This window comes from Lolium rigidum, chromosome 2, assembly GCF_022539505.1.
Source record: "Lolium rigidum isolate FL_2022 chromosome 2, APGP_CSIRO_Lrig_0.1, whole genome shotgun sequence".
NCBI classification, from domain to species: domain Eukaryota; kingdom Viridiplantae; phylum Streptophyta; class Magnoliopsida; order Poales; family Poaceae; genus Lolium; species Lolium rigidum.
Genome location: NC_061509.1, coordinates 220,226,693 through 220,245,600, shown reverse-complemented (window position 1 = coordinate 220,245,600; position 18,908 = coordinate 220,226,693). Strand labels below are relative to the sequence as shown.

At 48.0% G+C, this 18,908-nt stretch overlaps 2 protein-coding genes across 2 annotated transcripts; both read left to right on the top strand.

Annotated features, from left to right (window-relative positions):
- Positions 1–450: 450 nt before the first annotated feature.
- LOC124688168 lies at positions 451–5,068 on the top strand. The gene is made up of 2 exons (XM_047221885.1): positions 451–787; positions 4,612–5,068. The coding sequence occupies exons 1-2, from the start codon at positions 451–453 to the stop codon at positions 4,938–4,940; spliced, it is 666 nt and encodes a 221-aa protein (XP_047077841.1). The 3' UTR covers positions 4,941–5,068.
- A 4,564-nt stretch (positions 5,069–9,632) lies between these two features.
- LOC124688167 lies at positions 9,633–10,182 on the top strand. The gene has a single exon (XM_047221884.1). It carries the CDS (start codon positions 9,728–9,730, stop codon positions 10,124–10,126), a length of 399 nt encoding a protein of 132 aa, XP_047077840.1. The 5' UTR covers positions 9,633–9,727; the 3' UTR covers positions 10,127–10,182.
- The last annotated feature ends 8,726 nt before the right edge of the window (positions 10,183–18,908 follow it).

The following is an 18,908-nucleotide window of genomic DNA, read 5'->3' as shown; positions in this document are numbered from 1 at the left end:
TCTCCGGTTTTGCGGTCAAAGGCATCAACAAATGGCTGAGTTTCTGATTCATCCATGTTGATGGGAATCAATTCGCTCTTGCCATGTTTATTATCATTTCAGTGTCCCCGAAATCCAATGATTTTTATGTGATTTTTAAAAAAAATTAAAAATTGAAATTTTCGAATCTGAAAAATATAAACAAAACTGAAAATAGAAAAAAGAAAAAGAAAACAGAAAAAAAAACCAGAAAAGAAAAAGGAAAAACGAACTGCTACAGGCTAAACAGACACTAATGGGCCTGGCCCATACCCAATCAAGGGGTGTGCGGTGGCCGGTAGCCACCGACCTGGTCGGTGTATAGGTTTTCCCATCGAAAGTTCGAAACCTGCCGAAGTTAAGGAAGAAGAAAATGCTGCTAGTCGGAGGCAGATCAAATCGAGACAGGAAGCAGCTCAGCTCAGCCCGGGCATGGAGTGGACGACGGTGGAGGCGGCGGACGGGGCCAAGCTGAGCGTGCGCCTCTTCAAGCCGGCGGCCCCGGCGGAGGAGGCGGAGGACGTGGCCGTGGTGCTCGTGCACCCCTACACGATCCTCGGCGGCGTGCAGGGCCTGCTGCGCGGCATGGCCCAGGGCCTCGCGCAGCGGGGGCACCGCGCCGTCACCTTCGACATGCGCGGCGCCGGGCGCTCCACCGGCCGCGCCTCGCTCACCGGCTCCAGCGAGGTCGCGGACGTCGTCGCCGTCTGCCGCTGGGTCGCCGACACCCTCAAGCCGCGCGCCGTCCTCCTCGTCGGCTCCTCCGCTGGTACGGTAACTCCGCGGATACCTTCTTTTCTTAATCAGTCCCATCTCCGTAGTGTGCAGTTTGCCTTGATGCCAGATTCAGTGATGCCGGTGATCAAATTCACCAAACAAGTACAGTAGCAGAGTAGCTTCTAAACTGAGAATGAGCAAACGGAATACGCTAATTGACGATTAATCGGTAGTCTTGACCTGCGGCCAACGAAGAATAGGCTAATTGTACAACTGTTACATCAAAATTGAAATCTCAAACTTATTGGTCTCATGGAATTTCCCTTCAAATAATACTCATGGCAATGTCTTACCATTTCGGTGTCCCCAAAGTCCAATGATCGAACTAACAGCTGGGTATTACTCACTGATTTTTTTCTCGGGGCTGTTAAGTAGGTGCTACGAGTCTAAGACATCCTGGCACTTTTCAGAAGCATTTTTTCTTGCTGGATTGCTACCGCTATTTTTAGCCAATCCGAAATGTAGGTTAAACTAGACAATTCCGATACCTCCCTTCCTTCCTTGGCCCTCACCATTCATGTGTTGTTTTCCTTGATGTATGATTCCCAGACTGCCGGTGATCAAATTGACCAAACAAGTAGCTCTCTGAAACTGTATATGAGCAAACGGAATACACAATTGACGATTAACTACTCATCTTGTCCTCTTGACATCACAACCAAAATCTCAAACTTATTGGCCTCATGGCATTTGCCTTTAAAAACATTCCTGCCATTTTCTTATCATTTTTTTAGATTAACAGGAGGTCAACTCCCGTCTCCATTTTAAATAAAACCCACAAAGGCAGAGTAGCAAGGTTCCAGGAATTCAACCTCCACAAGATCAGCTGTAAAAACAAACTAGGAAGCTACAAGTTCAGCAAAGTAGCTACAGGTTCAGCAAACTAAAAGCTAAAAGCATCTCAGCCAGAGACATTTTGGCAATAGCATAAGGCACACAGGACACTATATCACACCATGCCATGGAACGGCAGCACAATCAGCGACAGGATGCTGGAGAGGTCAGCTGGAGAAGCCCACAGAGGGTCCAGTGTGTAGTTACATTTATATTGGCCTTTGGCCTCCTGCATATTAGCCTTCGGCCTCCTGGCACGTGGGATCTTGTTCCTCTTCCTCCACGTGTTCGTCCCATCACGTGTGCATGATCAGGTTGTTGCTCTTCAGTATGTACTACCTTCCAGTTACAGTGGCGGATTTCTTCATGAAGGCATAGAGTAGAGCGCAACATTGATTTTACCTCTCCAAACTCAGTGTTGTATTAAATAGCCCTCCATAGCCCCACTATAGTTGTTTGAGTATGTTGCCAGTAAATGAAATCATGTACTTACAATTATCCGCTATAGCCTCATTTAGCTCCGCTATAGCCCCTCTATAGCTATTTTGGAGGGCTGCCGCTATTTGCCATTGCCCACTATTTAAAACATTTGTGTTAGAGTTACATTTATATTGACCTTTGACCTCCCACCTGTACATGTATATATGATGGCTTTGCCTCTTAGAATATAGGGCTGCTGAAAAGCTGAGAGGCCTGGCAAAAGTGATTGTTTCCCTAACACAGTGTAGATGTAGGGCTGCTGAATAGCTGAGAGGTCTGGCGAATTGACTGAGTTTTCGTGCCTGAAAGGTCCATCTTTGCACAGTCATCAGCTACATCAGAGATAGCACTTTGATCCTGATCAGGCTTCACCTATTTTTGATCAGCGGAGACACCAGAAGAGCCTATCGGAAGTGTTGGCAGAAATCGTCCCCCAACCAAATCATTGATCCCTTGAAAATGCTTTTCCAATTTCTGGTAGTCCTTAAGATGATCCACCATATCTGCTAATACTAAGCCATGTTGCCCCATTGAAAATAATATCATTTCTATGCTTCCAAATGGACCATAACACAGCAGCACAAATGGAATTGAAAGCATGGTTTTTCTTATCAGCAACCCAAAAACAAGCTATAGATTCTAAAGAAGAACCAATTGGCCTGCCAAAAAGCTGCTAATCTCATTCCATATGATTCTAGATACTATACAATCTAAAAGCAAATGATGCACATATTCAAGTTCTGAGGAAAAGACACACTCCACAGGTTTGTTCATGTTTCTTTTCTTGAGATTGTCTCTGATCATAATTTTGTTATGCATGATCAACCATAAGAAATATGAACTCTGGGAGGGATTATTATTTTCCAGATTGCGGGTATATGAAAAGAATTTACACCTCTAAAGTTGATGATAGCATATAGAGTACTATAAGAATATAATCCATAATTATGGTACTGCCAAATCAGAGAGTTGGTGTCCTCCGTGAGACAAATGCCGTGTGCAATGGCTTCAAGAGCATACCACTGTTCCATCAGAGAGGGAGAGAAGTTTCTCGTAAAGGTCAATATTAAGTGATGAGTGATGACCATCCCATATCTGAGCAATGGTATGGCATTGTTCATTGCATATAACATAAATGTTCCAAAACTGGTTGGATAGAGGGGATGTGCCACACCAACAGTCCTCCCCAAATCTTTTTTTTTTACCATTGCCTACTGACTCAATTGCCTGAGCAGCCCACATTACTCCCTTCCAAAAGATGGAAGTTCCAAATGTATGACTGCAGAAAATGTTTTTGTGCATGTGATTTTTTTTTGGTCTAAAATGTTCTTCCAGATTTTCTGCCCCCATGAACATGTCTCTTAACCCATGGCCCTAAGAGGCAGATGTTCAAATCTCTAAGGTGGGGGATACACAAACCCCCATATTCTTTTTACGTACACTAGCTGCCAATTAGCCAAGTGAAGTTTTCTGTGACCTTCAAAATCATTCCACAAACAATTTCCCGTTTGGGTGTTGATTAACTCCAATGCCCATTTGGGGAATTTAAAGAAGGAAAGCAGATAAATGGGTTGCTAAACAGGACTTAATGAAGGTCAGCCTACCTCCATAGGAGAGTTGCCTCCCTCTCCAGCCGGCAATGAATTTGAGGATCATATCTACTAAAGGCTGGATATCAGCTCTTCTAAGTTTCTCATAGTGTAGGGGAATACCCAAGTGCTTAATGGGGAATTCTCCGGTTTTGCGGTCAAAGGCATCAACAAATGGCTGAGTTTCTGATTCATCCATGTTGATGGGAATCAATTCACTCTTGCCATGTTTATTATCATTTCAGTGTCCCCGAAATCCAATGATTGAAATAACAGCTGGGTGGTACTCATTGATTTGTGTTTGGGACTGTTGAGTAGGTTCTAAGAAATCCCGAACACTTTCCAATGGGTAGTTTTCCATTCTGTTGGGGCAACCCCAGTCTTGTCAGAAGCGATCTTTCTTGCTAGATTACTACCACTATTTTTAGTCAACCCTCCGAGTAGACAATATAGCGTCACCTGAAAATTTTACGGCATGTATTCACTTGCACCTATTTTTGGCCATTTTTATCTGTCCTTAAGATTAGTATTGATTTGATAATAAGGTGTGTTTTACATCTTGTTAGGCAACCTAGTTTAGAAAATATAGGGTGACCTGGACAATTTGCAGTATATTAGTATATATACACTTGTTACCATCTGCCCTGAAGATTGACATAATGAGGTGTGATTTACATCTTGTTACTGAAACCAGCTCTACCTACCTCAGACCCAGTATAGGTCCCTGAACTCGTGTGTAGAGCAGTTGCCACTCAGTACAGGTAATAGAATTTGTGTTGTTGCACAAAATAAAGTATTTTATGATTGTATCAGGATGATACTGACACCATTCTGCCAACAAAATTTCATCATCCTTTTATGAAGCTATTCAATTAAGTTTGGTCATGTATCTCACTCTAATTTCCTGTTGCAGGAGCACCAATTGCGGGATCAGCAGTTGATAAGGTTGACCAGGTGGTTGGTTATGTCAGCATCGGGTACCCGTTTGGTCTAACGGCCTCGATCCTATTCGGCAGACATCATGATGCTATCCTTAAGTCTGAGAAACCAAAGTTATTCATCATGGGAACTAAAGATGGTTTTACAAGCGTAAAGCAGCTGGAAAATAAGCTCAAGTCTGCCGCCGGGCGGGTTGATACACACTTGATTGAAGGAGCTGGTCACTTTCAAATGGAAGGTCCTGCTTTTGATGCCCAGATGGTAGATCTCATTGTCAATTTTATCAAATCATTGCCCAAATAGTGTACTGTATCTGTGTGGAAGTGTGCAAAGATTGTAGTGATGACCGATGAACAAAGCATACTATTTGGATAGTGCGGTCACGGTTGTATTTTCTCATGTTGTATATGTACATTGGGTGTCTGTTTTTCCGGAACATGTGTACATTGGGTGCTGTGTTCTAAGGGCATCTCCAACCGCGCGACCCAAACGGACGCGCTGGGCCGTCCGTTTTGGGCCGTTTGGGCCGCCGCCCGGACACGTGGACAGCGCCCCGCGTCCGCGTGTCCGTTTGGGTCGCGCGCTGCGCCCAACGCGCGGACGCATCGCATAAACCGGAGAAAAACGAAAAAAAAAGAGGCAAATTTAAACGAAATTTCATTGAACATATGCCCTATTTTGGACAAATTTAGTACATAGCCCTATTTTGGGCAAATAAAACTAACAAAAGAAGCCCCTATATGGGCTTTTCAATTGAAAGTAATATAAAAACCCTCTATTAGGGTTTGGTCGGCGGCGCGGTGGCCGCCGGTGCGCCGCCTAGCCCCTGTGGGCGTCGTCGGCGACGTCGTCGTCGTGGACGACGTCCCCGGGCGGCGAGGCGCTGTTGTGGCTCGACCGCGTCGGGGACTCCGGCCACGGAGACCACAGGGCCTCCTCCCACGGCGAGTGGGGGTCCGGAGCCACCCGAGGCTGCGGCGGCGCACGGAGCAGCGCCTCCTCCCCGAGGCGCCGCCGCCTCTCCGCCGGCGCGGCGCCCGGCCACCCGGCGCCGCCGCTCCTGCCGCCGCCGCTCCTCGCGGCGCTCCTCGTCGGCGCGGCGCCCGGCCTCCTCCCGCCGCGCCGCCTCCTCCTCCTCCCGTCGCGCTCGGCGGGCCCGGGCGTAGAGCTCCCGGCCCTCCGCCTCCTCGACCTCTCGCCGGGCCGCCTCCTCCATCTCGGAGGTGCGAATGGCCTCATGGAGGTCTGGCCAGTTCTCCTCCTCCTCCGCCGCCGAGATCATCAGGGCGGCGCGGAGGTCCGGGTCCTCCTCCGAGGACTCCGGCTTCGGCTCGAGGAGGAGAGGCGGCGGTTGCGGCAATGCCGCACCGCCACGGGCGGCCTCTCCGATGTGGAGGCCGCGCTGGTTTCCTCCCGACGGCCGCAACGCCGGCGGACGACGGCGGCTGCTGCTCGCCTCGTCGTCGTTCGCTCCGGGAGCGAACCGTCGCTTCGGGGCCATGGCGGCGGTTTTGCTCGGGGAGTGGAGTGGGGACTGGAGTGGATGGCCAGATCCCTCCAGTCCCCATTTAATAGTCTCCCTGGTCACCGACAGGTGGGCCCAAGGGAGACGAGGCGACCGACGCGCGGACGCGGCCGGACGGCGCGTGCCATCCGCGGCCACGCAAACCCGGCCAAGATTTGGGCCGGGTTTGCGTCGTTCCGGACGCGGCGGCCGTCCGCTTTTGCGGTGCGTCCCCGCGCTGGGCCGCGATTTTGTCCGGCTGGACCCATCCGGACGCGCGGGCGCGGGATGGGTCGCGCGGTTGGAGATGCCCTAAATACTAACCCATTCTTAGTTCCTATTTTATGTCTGCTGCGATAGTATGAGTTTGGATGCAGCAATCCAAGCTGTAAGGAAAATCTTATGACCTTCATGAACGGTAGACATTTTTTTATTAGCACTCTTATGAGTGTAGTCATACTTCTTGTGAGTGGTCGCCATCCTTACAATCCAAAAATTGTACTGAACATCATTATAAAGGAAGCCAGCATGTTACATGTCCCAGGTATTGTTTCTGTCTCTATCAGTCTGTCATTGTTTGTTAAACGGTAGCTTTGTCATAGGTTATATATGACTGATGTTGATCTTATGTCCTGTTCCTTGTTGTCAGGCTGGTGGCAAGTGGCCTTCATGACGACTAATGGAGACTAGAGACTTGAGACAAACGTAACGTTGTTGATCCATCTCGAAGGAACAATTAACCTTTTCAGATATTTGGTTTTGAGGGTTTTCATCAGTTTCACAAACCTGCATGATGAGCAGACTGGAGATGGGAAAGTATGGAATTCGTTACTACAACCCTTCCTGCTGTTCATGAGCCAAAGTACCAGCTGTTGTTAGCTACCTGCTGAGTGAGGAATTATGTCAGGCTCCACTTGCTGAGGAAACGTGCTGGATTTGGGCTGAGTCAAGAGGGGCCTAGCTCGGCATCCCTAGGTCTGATCCTCCTGTAATTTGGTCTGCACCTACACCAATCTTTTGGTCCGCTGCAGATGGTGTGGATCGGCAGCAAGCGTCATCAAGGTCGTGGTCCTAATCTGCCTCGCTTTATTATGCAAATTCTGCATCTCAGCCTGCCTTAGTGTAAGCTGTGCCCCAGCTGATGCTGTGCTGATGGAACGCACATGCAGATCCAGAGATGGCGATGAAACGCACACAGATTTCCCTTCTTCATCTTATGCGTCCTGATTCTGGAGAAGTCTAACGCTACTTTGTGCAAAGCATATATGGAAAATTAAGAATCCGATAGTAGCAGGAAATATCTTTGGTGTCTGTCTGTTAGTGAATTCCACATTTTACACCCCGCAATTGGTGATACCAATTACCTAACTCGTGAAAATTCACCAAGATCATCCCATATAAAAAACGTAGGATATTCTTTCTCCTATGCATTTTTGTTGGGCACGGTGTTAGGTGATGATGGACGTTCGAGGATATTCAGAGGATGACGATGAACGAAAGGGATCGAGAAAGAAGGCTGGACATGATCTTCGATGACACCCAACAAACTTTACACTGTTACTGTGCCAAATCGAGCTAACATGCTGGTCATGTCTAACTGAACAGGTAAAATGCAAAAACTGCTTAACGGCTGGTTTCAATTTTTTTGAGATTAGGTGTACTAGTAGAGTTTTCAGTAAATTGAATAATATGTGCCACAAATGCATGACTAAGGGTAAAAAGTAGAATTCACTCTTTTCTGTCTGAAATTCGCATTGCTATATTTTTTACCTCCTCCGTCGTCGTATGATATAACACGTTTTGCCAAGCTGTTTTACCTTGCCAAAACATGTTATATTATAGAACGGGAGGATCTACTAAATTGCAACATTGTACAAATGTCCATAAATTTCTTTCTTCAAAATTTACTATTCTGATAATGATGCCGAGTTCACAAGTTAGCGGTGAGAATTGAAGGATAGTAACTCGGAAAGGACCTGACATCAAGAGCAGCAAGTACATTTTCGTTGGGTGCTTGAAAACCCCCGTCTCAAGATATATGGTGGTGCCATTGCACTAGCCATCAATTTTAGCAGTACTTGATCTAGAAAAAAGTCACCTTGATTCCAAATCCAAGCCAGTATTGTAAAAAAATACATCAGATGAATACGAATTCAAAGTAGAGAGGAAAAACAATCATGGTGCAGTACTCTGTCAGGATCCAGAATTATTTAATGGAGCCACTTGCCACAGGAGCTGAAGTGGGCTTGGTGCTGTCTAATTACTGTCTGCTAAGCAGTATAGATGCCCTTTTACTGTAGAGAATTATCAACGTTGACCCCCAAAGATGATGCTTATTACTCCTACACTGGTATAGCACGGCGAGTAGAAGATGCAGCACAGGACTACCACAAGTCCACAACCACTGTATGGTAACTAGTGCAGTAAGTAGTAATACTAGAACAGGGCTGTCAGTCAGGTGTTTGGGTAACTACGTACTGGTATTGTGATGTTAAACATCCGCTAACACTGAACAAAAATACCATCATGGTGAAGGTAAACCACGTTCCTAGGGATCCACGTTGAATTGCTTGTTTAGTCTGGAAATCGCTAAGAAGCGCAGTACTCCCTCTCTCTCACACACGCTTTTCAACGGTTGGTAGACTGTAAGTGAAAACCCTAAACAAAAGGGCAAATGGCCCCTCATCGATATATTCAGAAGCCCTCAAGAAAGGAACCAAATCTCTCTCTCCCTCTCCCACACCCCAGCTGCTGGTGCTGCCTGCTCTGCCTCGGCAGCTATTGGAGCTCGCCCATCCAGAAGCCCAGAGCACTCTCAGTTCATTGATAAGAATCCTCTCCTGCTTCCCACACACCACATAGTATCAATCTTTGTTGTTACCTCTCGATCTGCTGTACTTCCGGCACCGCAAGCCAAAGATTACCGCCGATCCGTCGTTTCTTTTTCCTCGAGCACCAGCAAAATTCCAGCTTCGAACGGACTGCTTGGAGTAGACGCCAGCTTTATGACAGGTCAGTTCCTTTTTTCCGTCCATCCATCCATTAATCTAAGAAATGGTTCTGCTATTGAAAAAATCATTCCTTGTTCGTGCTGCTTGTTGAGATTTTTGGGTAAATTATTCTGCTAGAGATTTGAGTCTGTATTCATCAGATGCGTATTGCTTGCTGTTCTGTATAGCTTCAATCTGGATGTTTATGGTGCTTGATCTGAATTTGCATCTTCTGGATTGCCATGGATCTCAATAAGAAACCGTAGTTCATTTCTTGCCTCCACAAGCCAATAATAACTCGATCGAAAATTTAGTGATGTAGCTGCTTATAGAACGGCATGTAGATTGGTTCAGTTTCTTGATTTGTATTGATGCAAATCGGATGCTTTCCTCACAAGTAAAGATTTGTAACCGCTGTTATTCATGCCACTGCTGCAGATTTGTAGCATAACTTTGGCTAGATTATCTTAGCTCCTCAAGGTATCTCAGTGAAATACTTGAGTTTGAGGAGCAGGCAATCTGATAAACAGAAGCATCAGTTGAGTGATTGCCCAAACCAATAATATCCTGCTACCACTGCTGAGCTGAACCAAGCAATGGGCAGAGGCCGAGGCAGAGGAAGGAAGGTGACCATTGGCAGGAGCCATGAAGAGAAAGGGAGCAGCGGCGAAGAGGTGGTGCCTGTGAGGAAGAGGAGGGGCAGGCCGCAGAAGCACAAGATCGAGGTAGTAGATGTCGAGAATTTCGTGGAAGATGTGGACGGCGGCGAAAACGAAGACGCCAAGCCGAAGAAGAACATGGTTGGAGCTGCCGGTGTGAAGAGAGGCAGGCCACTGAAGGAGAGCCCCAACACTGTCCTAGTAGAAGAGAACAGCAACTCTAGCGTTCGGTCGAGCAGCGATGAGTCGGCCAGGACCAATGGGTTCAGGCAGATCGGGAACCGCAGGAAGAGCACGCCCCGGAGAGCAGCGGAAGCGGGCGTGGAATGCAATTGAGCGGCACTGCCAATCTGCCCTGCCGTCGATCTCATGCAATTTTCGGTACCAGGTAGCCTTCCTTCAAAATTTGCCATTCGAACTGGCTTTTAATTAGCAGTCTCTCGATGATGCGAAGTGTAAACAGAGAACGGACCAAGTGCTGAAATTCTTGTTTATGTTGATGCAAAATGTATTGTTATTATGAACTAATAGCAGAGCCACCTTCTTCAGCTGTTATAGGCTGGGGGCACTATTTTGGTCTGCTTGTAGCAGAGTTTTTATTTCAGGAACAGCTAGCGATATACTACTAGCTAGTATTGCAATTTCGATCGTGCGGTGCACCTTGTTGTTTTTGCCTTCTTATTACTACTGTATGATGATGATGTTCCTGGTGTGTCAAGACTGGGAATTCGATTGTTGAATCTGATTGATCTATTCTGCGTGGCCAATCATAATCATATCCAAATCCAAGGCAAACAAACAACATTACTAGATTATGTATGCAGGGACCGTCGTGCAGGCTCGAGGGGAACCCAATCCTTATCATGGGTAGGGCCGTCGTGCAAAGATGATGCTGGAGATGGATCTGTCGTGTATGTGACGTGATGCAGCATCTGGTCAATTTCTTTACCAGCTGCTAGTACGTATATATAGGAGTAGTACCAAGCAAGCAAGCAGCCAAGCGCCTCAGCAAAATTCAATTCAGATCACATGGTGGCAGTATGGCATGAGGATTGAGGAGGTAGGAGGCGGTGTCGCTGTAGCGGCAGAAACCAAGGCGGCCGCGTCCGCGGGGCGCAGGGGCACGGCCGGCAGCGGCTTTCCGGAAAGCCAAAGCTGCGCCACTTTGCGACTCGGGTGTGGGCATGGCCGCTGGCCGGTGGTGGTGGCCTGCCCTGCCGCGCGCGGCCGGTCCCGCGGGCACGTGCTGCGGTGGTCGGTCGATCGAGCAGGAGCGCGAGCGAGACGGCGAAGCTCGTTTCGACGTACGGGCTGCAGTTGTCGCGCGCGCGACACCATCATGGCCGCGCTCTGCCGTGCCCCGGCCCCGGCCCCGGCCGCTCTCCGCTTCCGGCGCGCCATCATTCGGCACTCTGCGCCGGCCTGCTGACGATCGAGGAGGGGGTGACGGCGCAGAACGGGAAGCGCCTGGCGGCTAGCTCGAGCGCAGGATGGGCGCGCCGGCCGTGTCGTGTAGCTTTGCTGCTACAGTCACTGCGCAGTAAGCTGCAGACTTGCAGTGTGGGCACTCATCTGACCACCGTTCAAGCTTGACCGCTGCTCGGGCAGAGCAGTCGGGCAGAAGCCGTTCCATTGCTGCACAACCTACGAGTCGGCTGATTAATTTTTCAGGTTTACAAAAAGTTGAATTCTTGAAAGATCACAACCGTCAGATTATAATTGAAGGATCCAGATCCTAGAAGGAGATTTCGGTGTGTCCCAGAAGGGGAAAAAAGGGAGAGAACGACCTCCTTTGCCACGTGGCACCTGACTTGGTGGGCTGGTGGACTGAGAAAACAAGCAAGAACTATGATATACAATCAATCGAGAAGAAGCAAGAATTGTCATATGCAATCTAAGTCAGGTCTATCAAAAAAAAATCTAAGTATGATTATTGACTAAGCCGGGCATGATCAACCTAATCATGAAGGTCTAATCCTTGCAATCAATTGTGAACAAGCAAGAATTGTGGTATGCAATCTAAGTATGCCAAATGTATATGAAGTACCAACGATATTTTTGGGTTCTGAAACTACATATTTCAGGAGATGTTGGGCCAACACTCGAGTATATGATGAAGGATAGCGCTAACTAAAAAACTACTACATACCTAAAAGAACAAAAAAAAACTACTACCTCTGTGTCGATGAATAAGTTTTATAAATTTAGTCAGAAGTCAAAACTTACTAAGTTTGACCAAATGTAGAGGGAAAAATGTATTTTTATCAAAGTCAACTCACCAATGTATTTGCGTTGACTTTTTAAATACTGAGTTGACTTTTACAAAAAAAAGTTCAAATCAAAATTCAGAAACCACTTTCGGACACTAGAATTCCACTTTCTACTAGGAAACCGAGCTAAAATAAGTTATGTGATGACCCGGCATACCACTGCATGGTGTAGTATGCAAGTCTGATATAACATCAATGAAACACCGTTTCACTAGTATTATATCGCTCAGAGTGGTACAACAGAAACATATGCGGGTCCAAGGTATGTCTATAGAATTACACACAGACTATGTTACATAAGATCATCACAGCCTCCTACTTTACAATGAGGTAAAACTGCAAATGAACTGTAAAAGAACGACTCATAATCTAATTCTATCACGAACTCTATTTGTAGAGTATTTAACTAGCTATAGAGGCTATGAATAGATTCTAGCTAAATAGGAGCTAGGTTTAGGAAGCTAGTTCCTTTCTATTGCTAATCTAGGTTTTCTCCTTGTTGGAAGTGGGATCTGACTCTTCTGACAGGGTCCTGTTCCTTGAAGTAGTTATTGACTCCTCGGTCTTCGAGTTGCACTGCAGGTCCTCCTTCGATGCCTCCATATCTAAGCAGGGGATTTAAGAGTGGGATGAGTACGAGCGTACTCAACAAGTTCATTATAGGAAAGAGGTGTTTAATGCACAAGCTACGGCCCTGGACCGAGAAAGTCCAAGACGATGCGAGGTTTTTATAATCATTTCTTCAAAAGGTTGCTTTTATTTTGAAGAGATATGTCCGTCGACCTTCACCGGTTGACTAGAACTTCATGGAGTTCCTTTCCGGCCGCGTTCGCAGTTCCATATCCCGGAACATGGAGTGACTGGTCACAGTTCGTTACACTCTGCAGAGGTGTGTTGCTTTACCCATAAGAGATCTTAACCTTGGTGCCAACCGGGGGCGACCCGTCCACACTTCCTTTAGTGTGAGGCCCGGTATAAGGTCCTAGTCAATCATGTTCCTGCGCTACCTCGAACACCCACCCTTTGTTGCATACCCCGACCCTGGGTCCTCGTCGGTCCCATTATTCCCACTCACGGGTGGACCCCGACCACGAAAACAGTTTGGGATCGAACCAAACTCCTTCGCTGGTAGATGAAACCCATCATAGACCGCAATACCGTGGGGACTTAGGACTCCCCAGCCTCACCAGCTTGCTCCTTCGGGCGATGTCGTTGCCTAATCGACGGTACCCCGGAGGAGGGATGCTCACGAGGGGGAGAAGAAGTAGGGGCCATAGGGCGGAGTGCACACGGGACGGTGGTACGCGGGTTACCCAGCTTCGGAACACCTGCACGATGACAGGGCCTACTGCCGCTTGTCCGGAATTATCTGGGCGCTTGCGCGTTGTTACAATGGTTGTGGTTGTGCCTCTAGGGCTCCCGGGATCCGGCTTATATAGACGCACGGATCTAGGGTTTACATGGAGAGTCCTAGCCGGAATACAAGTTGCCTAACTACGGTACAATATCTTGCCGTGTACGTCAAGGATCCGCCTTCCCTCTTGGTCGTGCTGGATCCGGATACTTTATGGGCCTTCACGGATCCGGCCTCCTTCGTAGGTCGGTTTGAGATCCGGCTCCTTGTTCCTGGGCTGGACTTCATCCTTCATGATCAACGACAAGAATCGGGCCGCCCGATGGGCCACATGCCACCATCACCGTCTGTGGGCCACCCGGGCTTGCCGGATCCAGGCCATGTCGTTGATATACCCATAAAGTATACCCACAACAGTAGCCCCCGAAGTTCTCCGAGATTCATCATTCCTCCGACTTCAAACTCGGAACCGAAGAGAATCTTGAAGAGCTTCCAAACTTTCTTGTTTCCGACATAATCTTCTCGGAAATCACATGTCCTTCAATAATCGATAGTGCAACGGAGTTTCCTTCTTTCCCGCGCACAACCTCCTACTTTTCCGCGCTGAATTTTCAGAGATGCGAATCTTCAGCCGGAAATTTCGGGAGCGCACGGTTAAGTTACCTCCACGTCATTTTACCGCTTTTACCCTAAGACACGCGTCATGCATCCAACGGTGAGACCGTTCAGTTTCCACCGTCGGATCCGGAACACGAATCTCCGCGCGAGGTCTATAAATACCCCCACGCGCGGTAACTTCTCATTCTTTTCACCTCCTCACCACTTCATCTTCCTCCTCGCGCCGCGCCGCCCGTCAGATCTCGACTCCGGCAAACTTTCTCCACGGAGAGCTTCGTGCACCACCGCTCCAAGCCTCCCCTCGCGCCAAGATCGTTTTGGTTGATCGGGAAATTTCTCCCGCCGCCGATTCGTGGTCGCGCGGGTCGATTCGTAGCAAGTTCGACGACCTTCATCCCACCGGAGAATCGCCGGACCGCCGCGCCATCAACGGTACGTGCACCGGACTTGTAGAAGAAGAAGTAGACTATAGTAGTTTCCGGTTACTCAAATACTTTGCATGGGTGCAGCCGGAAGTATGCCGCTTGATTCACACTGTACTGGTAGTTCTCCGAGTAGCCCGGATCCCAGTTTGCTAGAACCAATCTGTCCGGATCCCATCGCATACCTTCCACCATATATTTCCGACATTAGACTTGCTCAACCATTCTCCGCCTCTTCCAGTACCAAACTAGGCCGGATTCCAACCGCTCAAGAACTCGAAGAAGAACTCCAAGGTCAAGCTAGAATGGCAGCCAAGGTCCAGGAGACGGAGAACAAGAAGGCCTCCAAGGCTCGGATCCGCGAAGGAGAGCGGGGTCAATGGTGGCCCTGCGAAACTACCGACGTGGAGCTTAGAGAGCTCCAAAACGAGGGTATGATCTCCGCTCACGGGAGCTTCATACGCGACACCGTCGTCCCCAAGCCCGGAACCGGAGAAGTTGTCATGACCAAGGCTTGGGTAGAACGCGGATTATCGCTCCCCTGTTCGGAGTTCTTTCTCTCCGTCCTCAACACATACGGGCTCCAGCCCCACAACATCTGCCCCAACTCATACCTTATGCTTTCCAACTTCGCGACACTTTGCGAAGGGCATCTCGGAATCCGACCAGATATGAGATTATGGCAGTTCTTCTTCCGAGTGAAGAAAGAGACGAAGGACAAAGCCATGTTGAACTGCGGGAGCATGACGTTCATGCTCCGAACTGGCCGCATGTATCCACCTCATGATTCGCACGAATCAGTCCGGTACTGGAACGTCGGATGGTTCTACGAGAAGAACGCTCCGGTTCCGGAGATCCACGACGGTCTGCCCAAGTTCGTCAACGAGCCTCCGGAAGAGCTCGCGAGCTGGAGCTTCGTCCCCTCGCTCGCTCAAACTCCTATCTTGGAGAAGGCGGCGCGGAGAATCTCCTGGCTAGTCCACGATGGGCTAACCGGAACTCAGCTCACACTTAGCTGGTTCACCCGGCGGATCCAGCCACTACGGTACAATGCGCGGTTAATCTGCGCTTACACCGGGGCGGACGACCAGCTCCGAGCTACCCGCCACGACCTTCCGGCTGATTCCCTCAAAAGGAGATTCAAGACGCTCGTGAAGATAGGCCGGGGCCAACCGATCCCTGAATTGATCAAGGACATCCATACAAACAACCAGTGTCCTCCGGTAAGCTCTGATCCCTTCGTTACTTCAAACTTCACAAGTTTTTGGATGTTGACTAACTTATAATAGCTTTCCTTCCAGCTCGATACTTTGGCGGAGGAAAACTTTCGCGCCATACTTCGTGTCCCCGTTAGCGGCGACGCGGCGGAGGAGGTTCCGGATGACGAAGAGGAGGAAGAGGAGCAGGCACCCCGCAAGGCAGCCCCTCGACCTTCGAAGCGTCCCCGCGCCAAAGCTCCCGGCTCTGAAGCCGGAGCCAGCGGCGAGGCCTCCGCCAAGAAACTCACGACCATCAAGCCCCCTCCGCTAGACTCGAGGAAAGCGGAGCAGGAACGTTTGAAGATGCTTGCCACAGCAGGCAAACGCTCGCGCCCCATCATCCCCGGCGCCCCGTAAGTTTCCGAGTATGGTGCGTCTCCATTTTGATGAAGTCGTTTCTTGTGTGATCCCTTTTTACTTGTTTGCAGAATTCCGACTACCGCTACCACCCGGACCACCAGCCAAGAGCCCATCACAAAATATATGAAAAAGTCTCCGGCTGTTGGTCCTTCTACACCAGCTCCACCAAGCACCTCCCACACTGCTCCACCGCCGTCTCCCCCTCAAGCTGAACAATCTCCCCCTCCTGCCGCAAACACTCCACCGGAAATAATTCCGGTCAGCAGCGAAAAGCTGGGCGGAGAGGATCCTAAAGCCAAAGGCCTGATGTCTACGTTCCCCCTCCTTTCCTGTAGACAGTGTTGGGCCTCCAAGTGCAAAGGTTTGTAGAACAGCAGCAAGTTTTCCCTTAAGTGGATCACCCAAGGTTTATCGAACTCAGGGAGGAAGAGGTCAAAGATATCCCTCTCATGCAACCCTGCAACCACAAAGCAAGAAGTCTCTTGTGTCCCCAACACACCTAATAGGTGCACTAGTTCGGCGAAGAGATAGTGAAATACAGGTGGTATGAATATATATGAGCGAGTAGCAATGGTGCCGGAAAATAGCTTGCTGGCGTGTAGTTGATGGTGGTAGTATTGCAGCAGTAGTAACACGATAAAACAAGTAAACAAGCAGTAGTAACGCAGCAGTATTTAGGAACAAGGCCTAGGGATTACACTTTCACTAGTGGACACTCTCAACATTGATCACATAACAGAATAGATAAATGCATACTCTACACTTTTGTTGGATGATGAACACATTGCGTAGGATTACACGAACCCTCAATGCCGGAGTTAACAAGCTCCACAATAATGCTCATGTTTAAGTAACCTTAAGTGTAAGATAGATCAAAACGACTAAACCAAGTACTAGCATAGCATGCACACTCGTCACCTTCATGCATATGTAGGAGGAATAGATCACATCAATATTATCATAGCAATAGTTAACTTCGCAATCTACAAGAGATCATGATCATAGCATAAACCAAGTACTAACACGGTGCACGCACTGTCACCTTTGCACACATGCAGGAGGAATAAAACTACTTTAATAACACATCACTAGAGTAGCACATAGATAAATTGTGATACGATGCACATTGCAATCATCAAGAGATATAAATAAGCACTTCACTACGCTCTTCAACGGTGAATAAGTACTTCGTGAAATATAGCCTAAGAGACCCACACGGTGCACACACTCGTCACCTTTACACACGTGGGACAAGGAGTCTCCGGAGATCACATAAGTAAAACCCACTTGACTAGAATAATGACATCTAGATTACAAGCATCATCATATGAATCTCAATCATGTAAGGCAGCTCATGAGATTATTGTATTGAAGTACATAGGAGAGAGATGAACCACATAGCTACCGGTACAGCCCCGAGCCTCGATGGAGAACTACTCCCTCCTCATGGGAGCGATAGCGGTGATGAAGATGGCGGTGGAGATGGCAGCGGTGTCGATGGAGAAGCCTTCCGGGGCACTTCCCCGCTCCGGCAGGGTGCCGGAACAGAGACTCCTGTCCCCCAGATCTTGGCTTCGCGATGGCGGCGGCTCTGGAACTTTTCTCGTATCGTGGCTCTCGGTACTGGGGTTTTCGCGACGGAAGCTTTAAGTAGGCGGAGGGTCAACGCGAGGGGCCACACGAGGGGCCCAGGGGATAGGTCGGCGCGGCCAGGGCCTGGGCCGCGCCGGCCACCCCCGGCTGCCTCGTGGCCCCACTTCGTTAGGTCTTCGGTCTTCCGGAAGCTTCGTGCAAAAATAGGACCCTGGGCGAAAGTTTCGTCCAATTCCGAGAATATTTCTTTACTAGGATTTCTGAAACCAAAAACAGCAGAAAACAGCAACTGGCACTTCGGCATCTTGTTAATAGGTTAGTTCCATAAAATGCGTAAATACGACATATAATGTGTATAAAACATGTAGGTATCATCAATAAAGTAGCATGGAACATAAGAAATTATCGATACGTCGGAGACGTATCAGCATCCCCAAGCTTAGTTCTGCTCGTCCCGAGCGAGTAAAACGATAACAAAGATAATTTCTGAAGTGACATGCCATCATAATCTTGATCATACTATTTGTAAACATATGTAATGAATGCAGCGATCAAAACAATGGTAATGACATGAGTAAACAACTGAATCATAAAGCAAATACTTTTCATGAATAGTACTTCAAGACAAGCATCAATAAGTCTTGCATAAGAGTTAACTCATAAAGCAATAAATCAAAGTAAAGGTATTGAAGCAACACAAAGGAAGATTAAGTTTCAGCAGTTGCTTTCAACTTATAACATGTATATCTCATGGATATTGTCAACATAAAGTAATATAACAAGTGCAATATGCAAATATGTAGGAATCAATGCACAGTTCACACAAGTGTTTGCTTCTTAAGGTGGAGGGGGATAGGTAAACTGACTCAACAATAAAAGTAAAAGAAAGGTCCTTCAAAGAGGAAAGCATCGATTGCTATATTTGTGCTAGAGCTTTTATTTTGAAAACATGAAACAATTTTGTCAACGGTAGTAATAAAGCATATGAGTTATGAAAATTATATCTTACAAGCTGCAAGCCTCATGCATAGTATACTAATAGTGCCCGCACCTCGTCCTACTTAACTTGGACTACCGGATCTTCGCATGCCATGTTTCAACCAAGTGTCACAAAGGGGTACCTCCATGCCGCCTGTACAAAGGTCTAAGGAGAATGCTCGCATTTCGGATTTCTCGCTTTTGATTATTCTCAACTTAGACATCCATACCGGGACAACATGGACAACAGATAATGGACTCCTC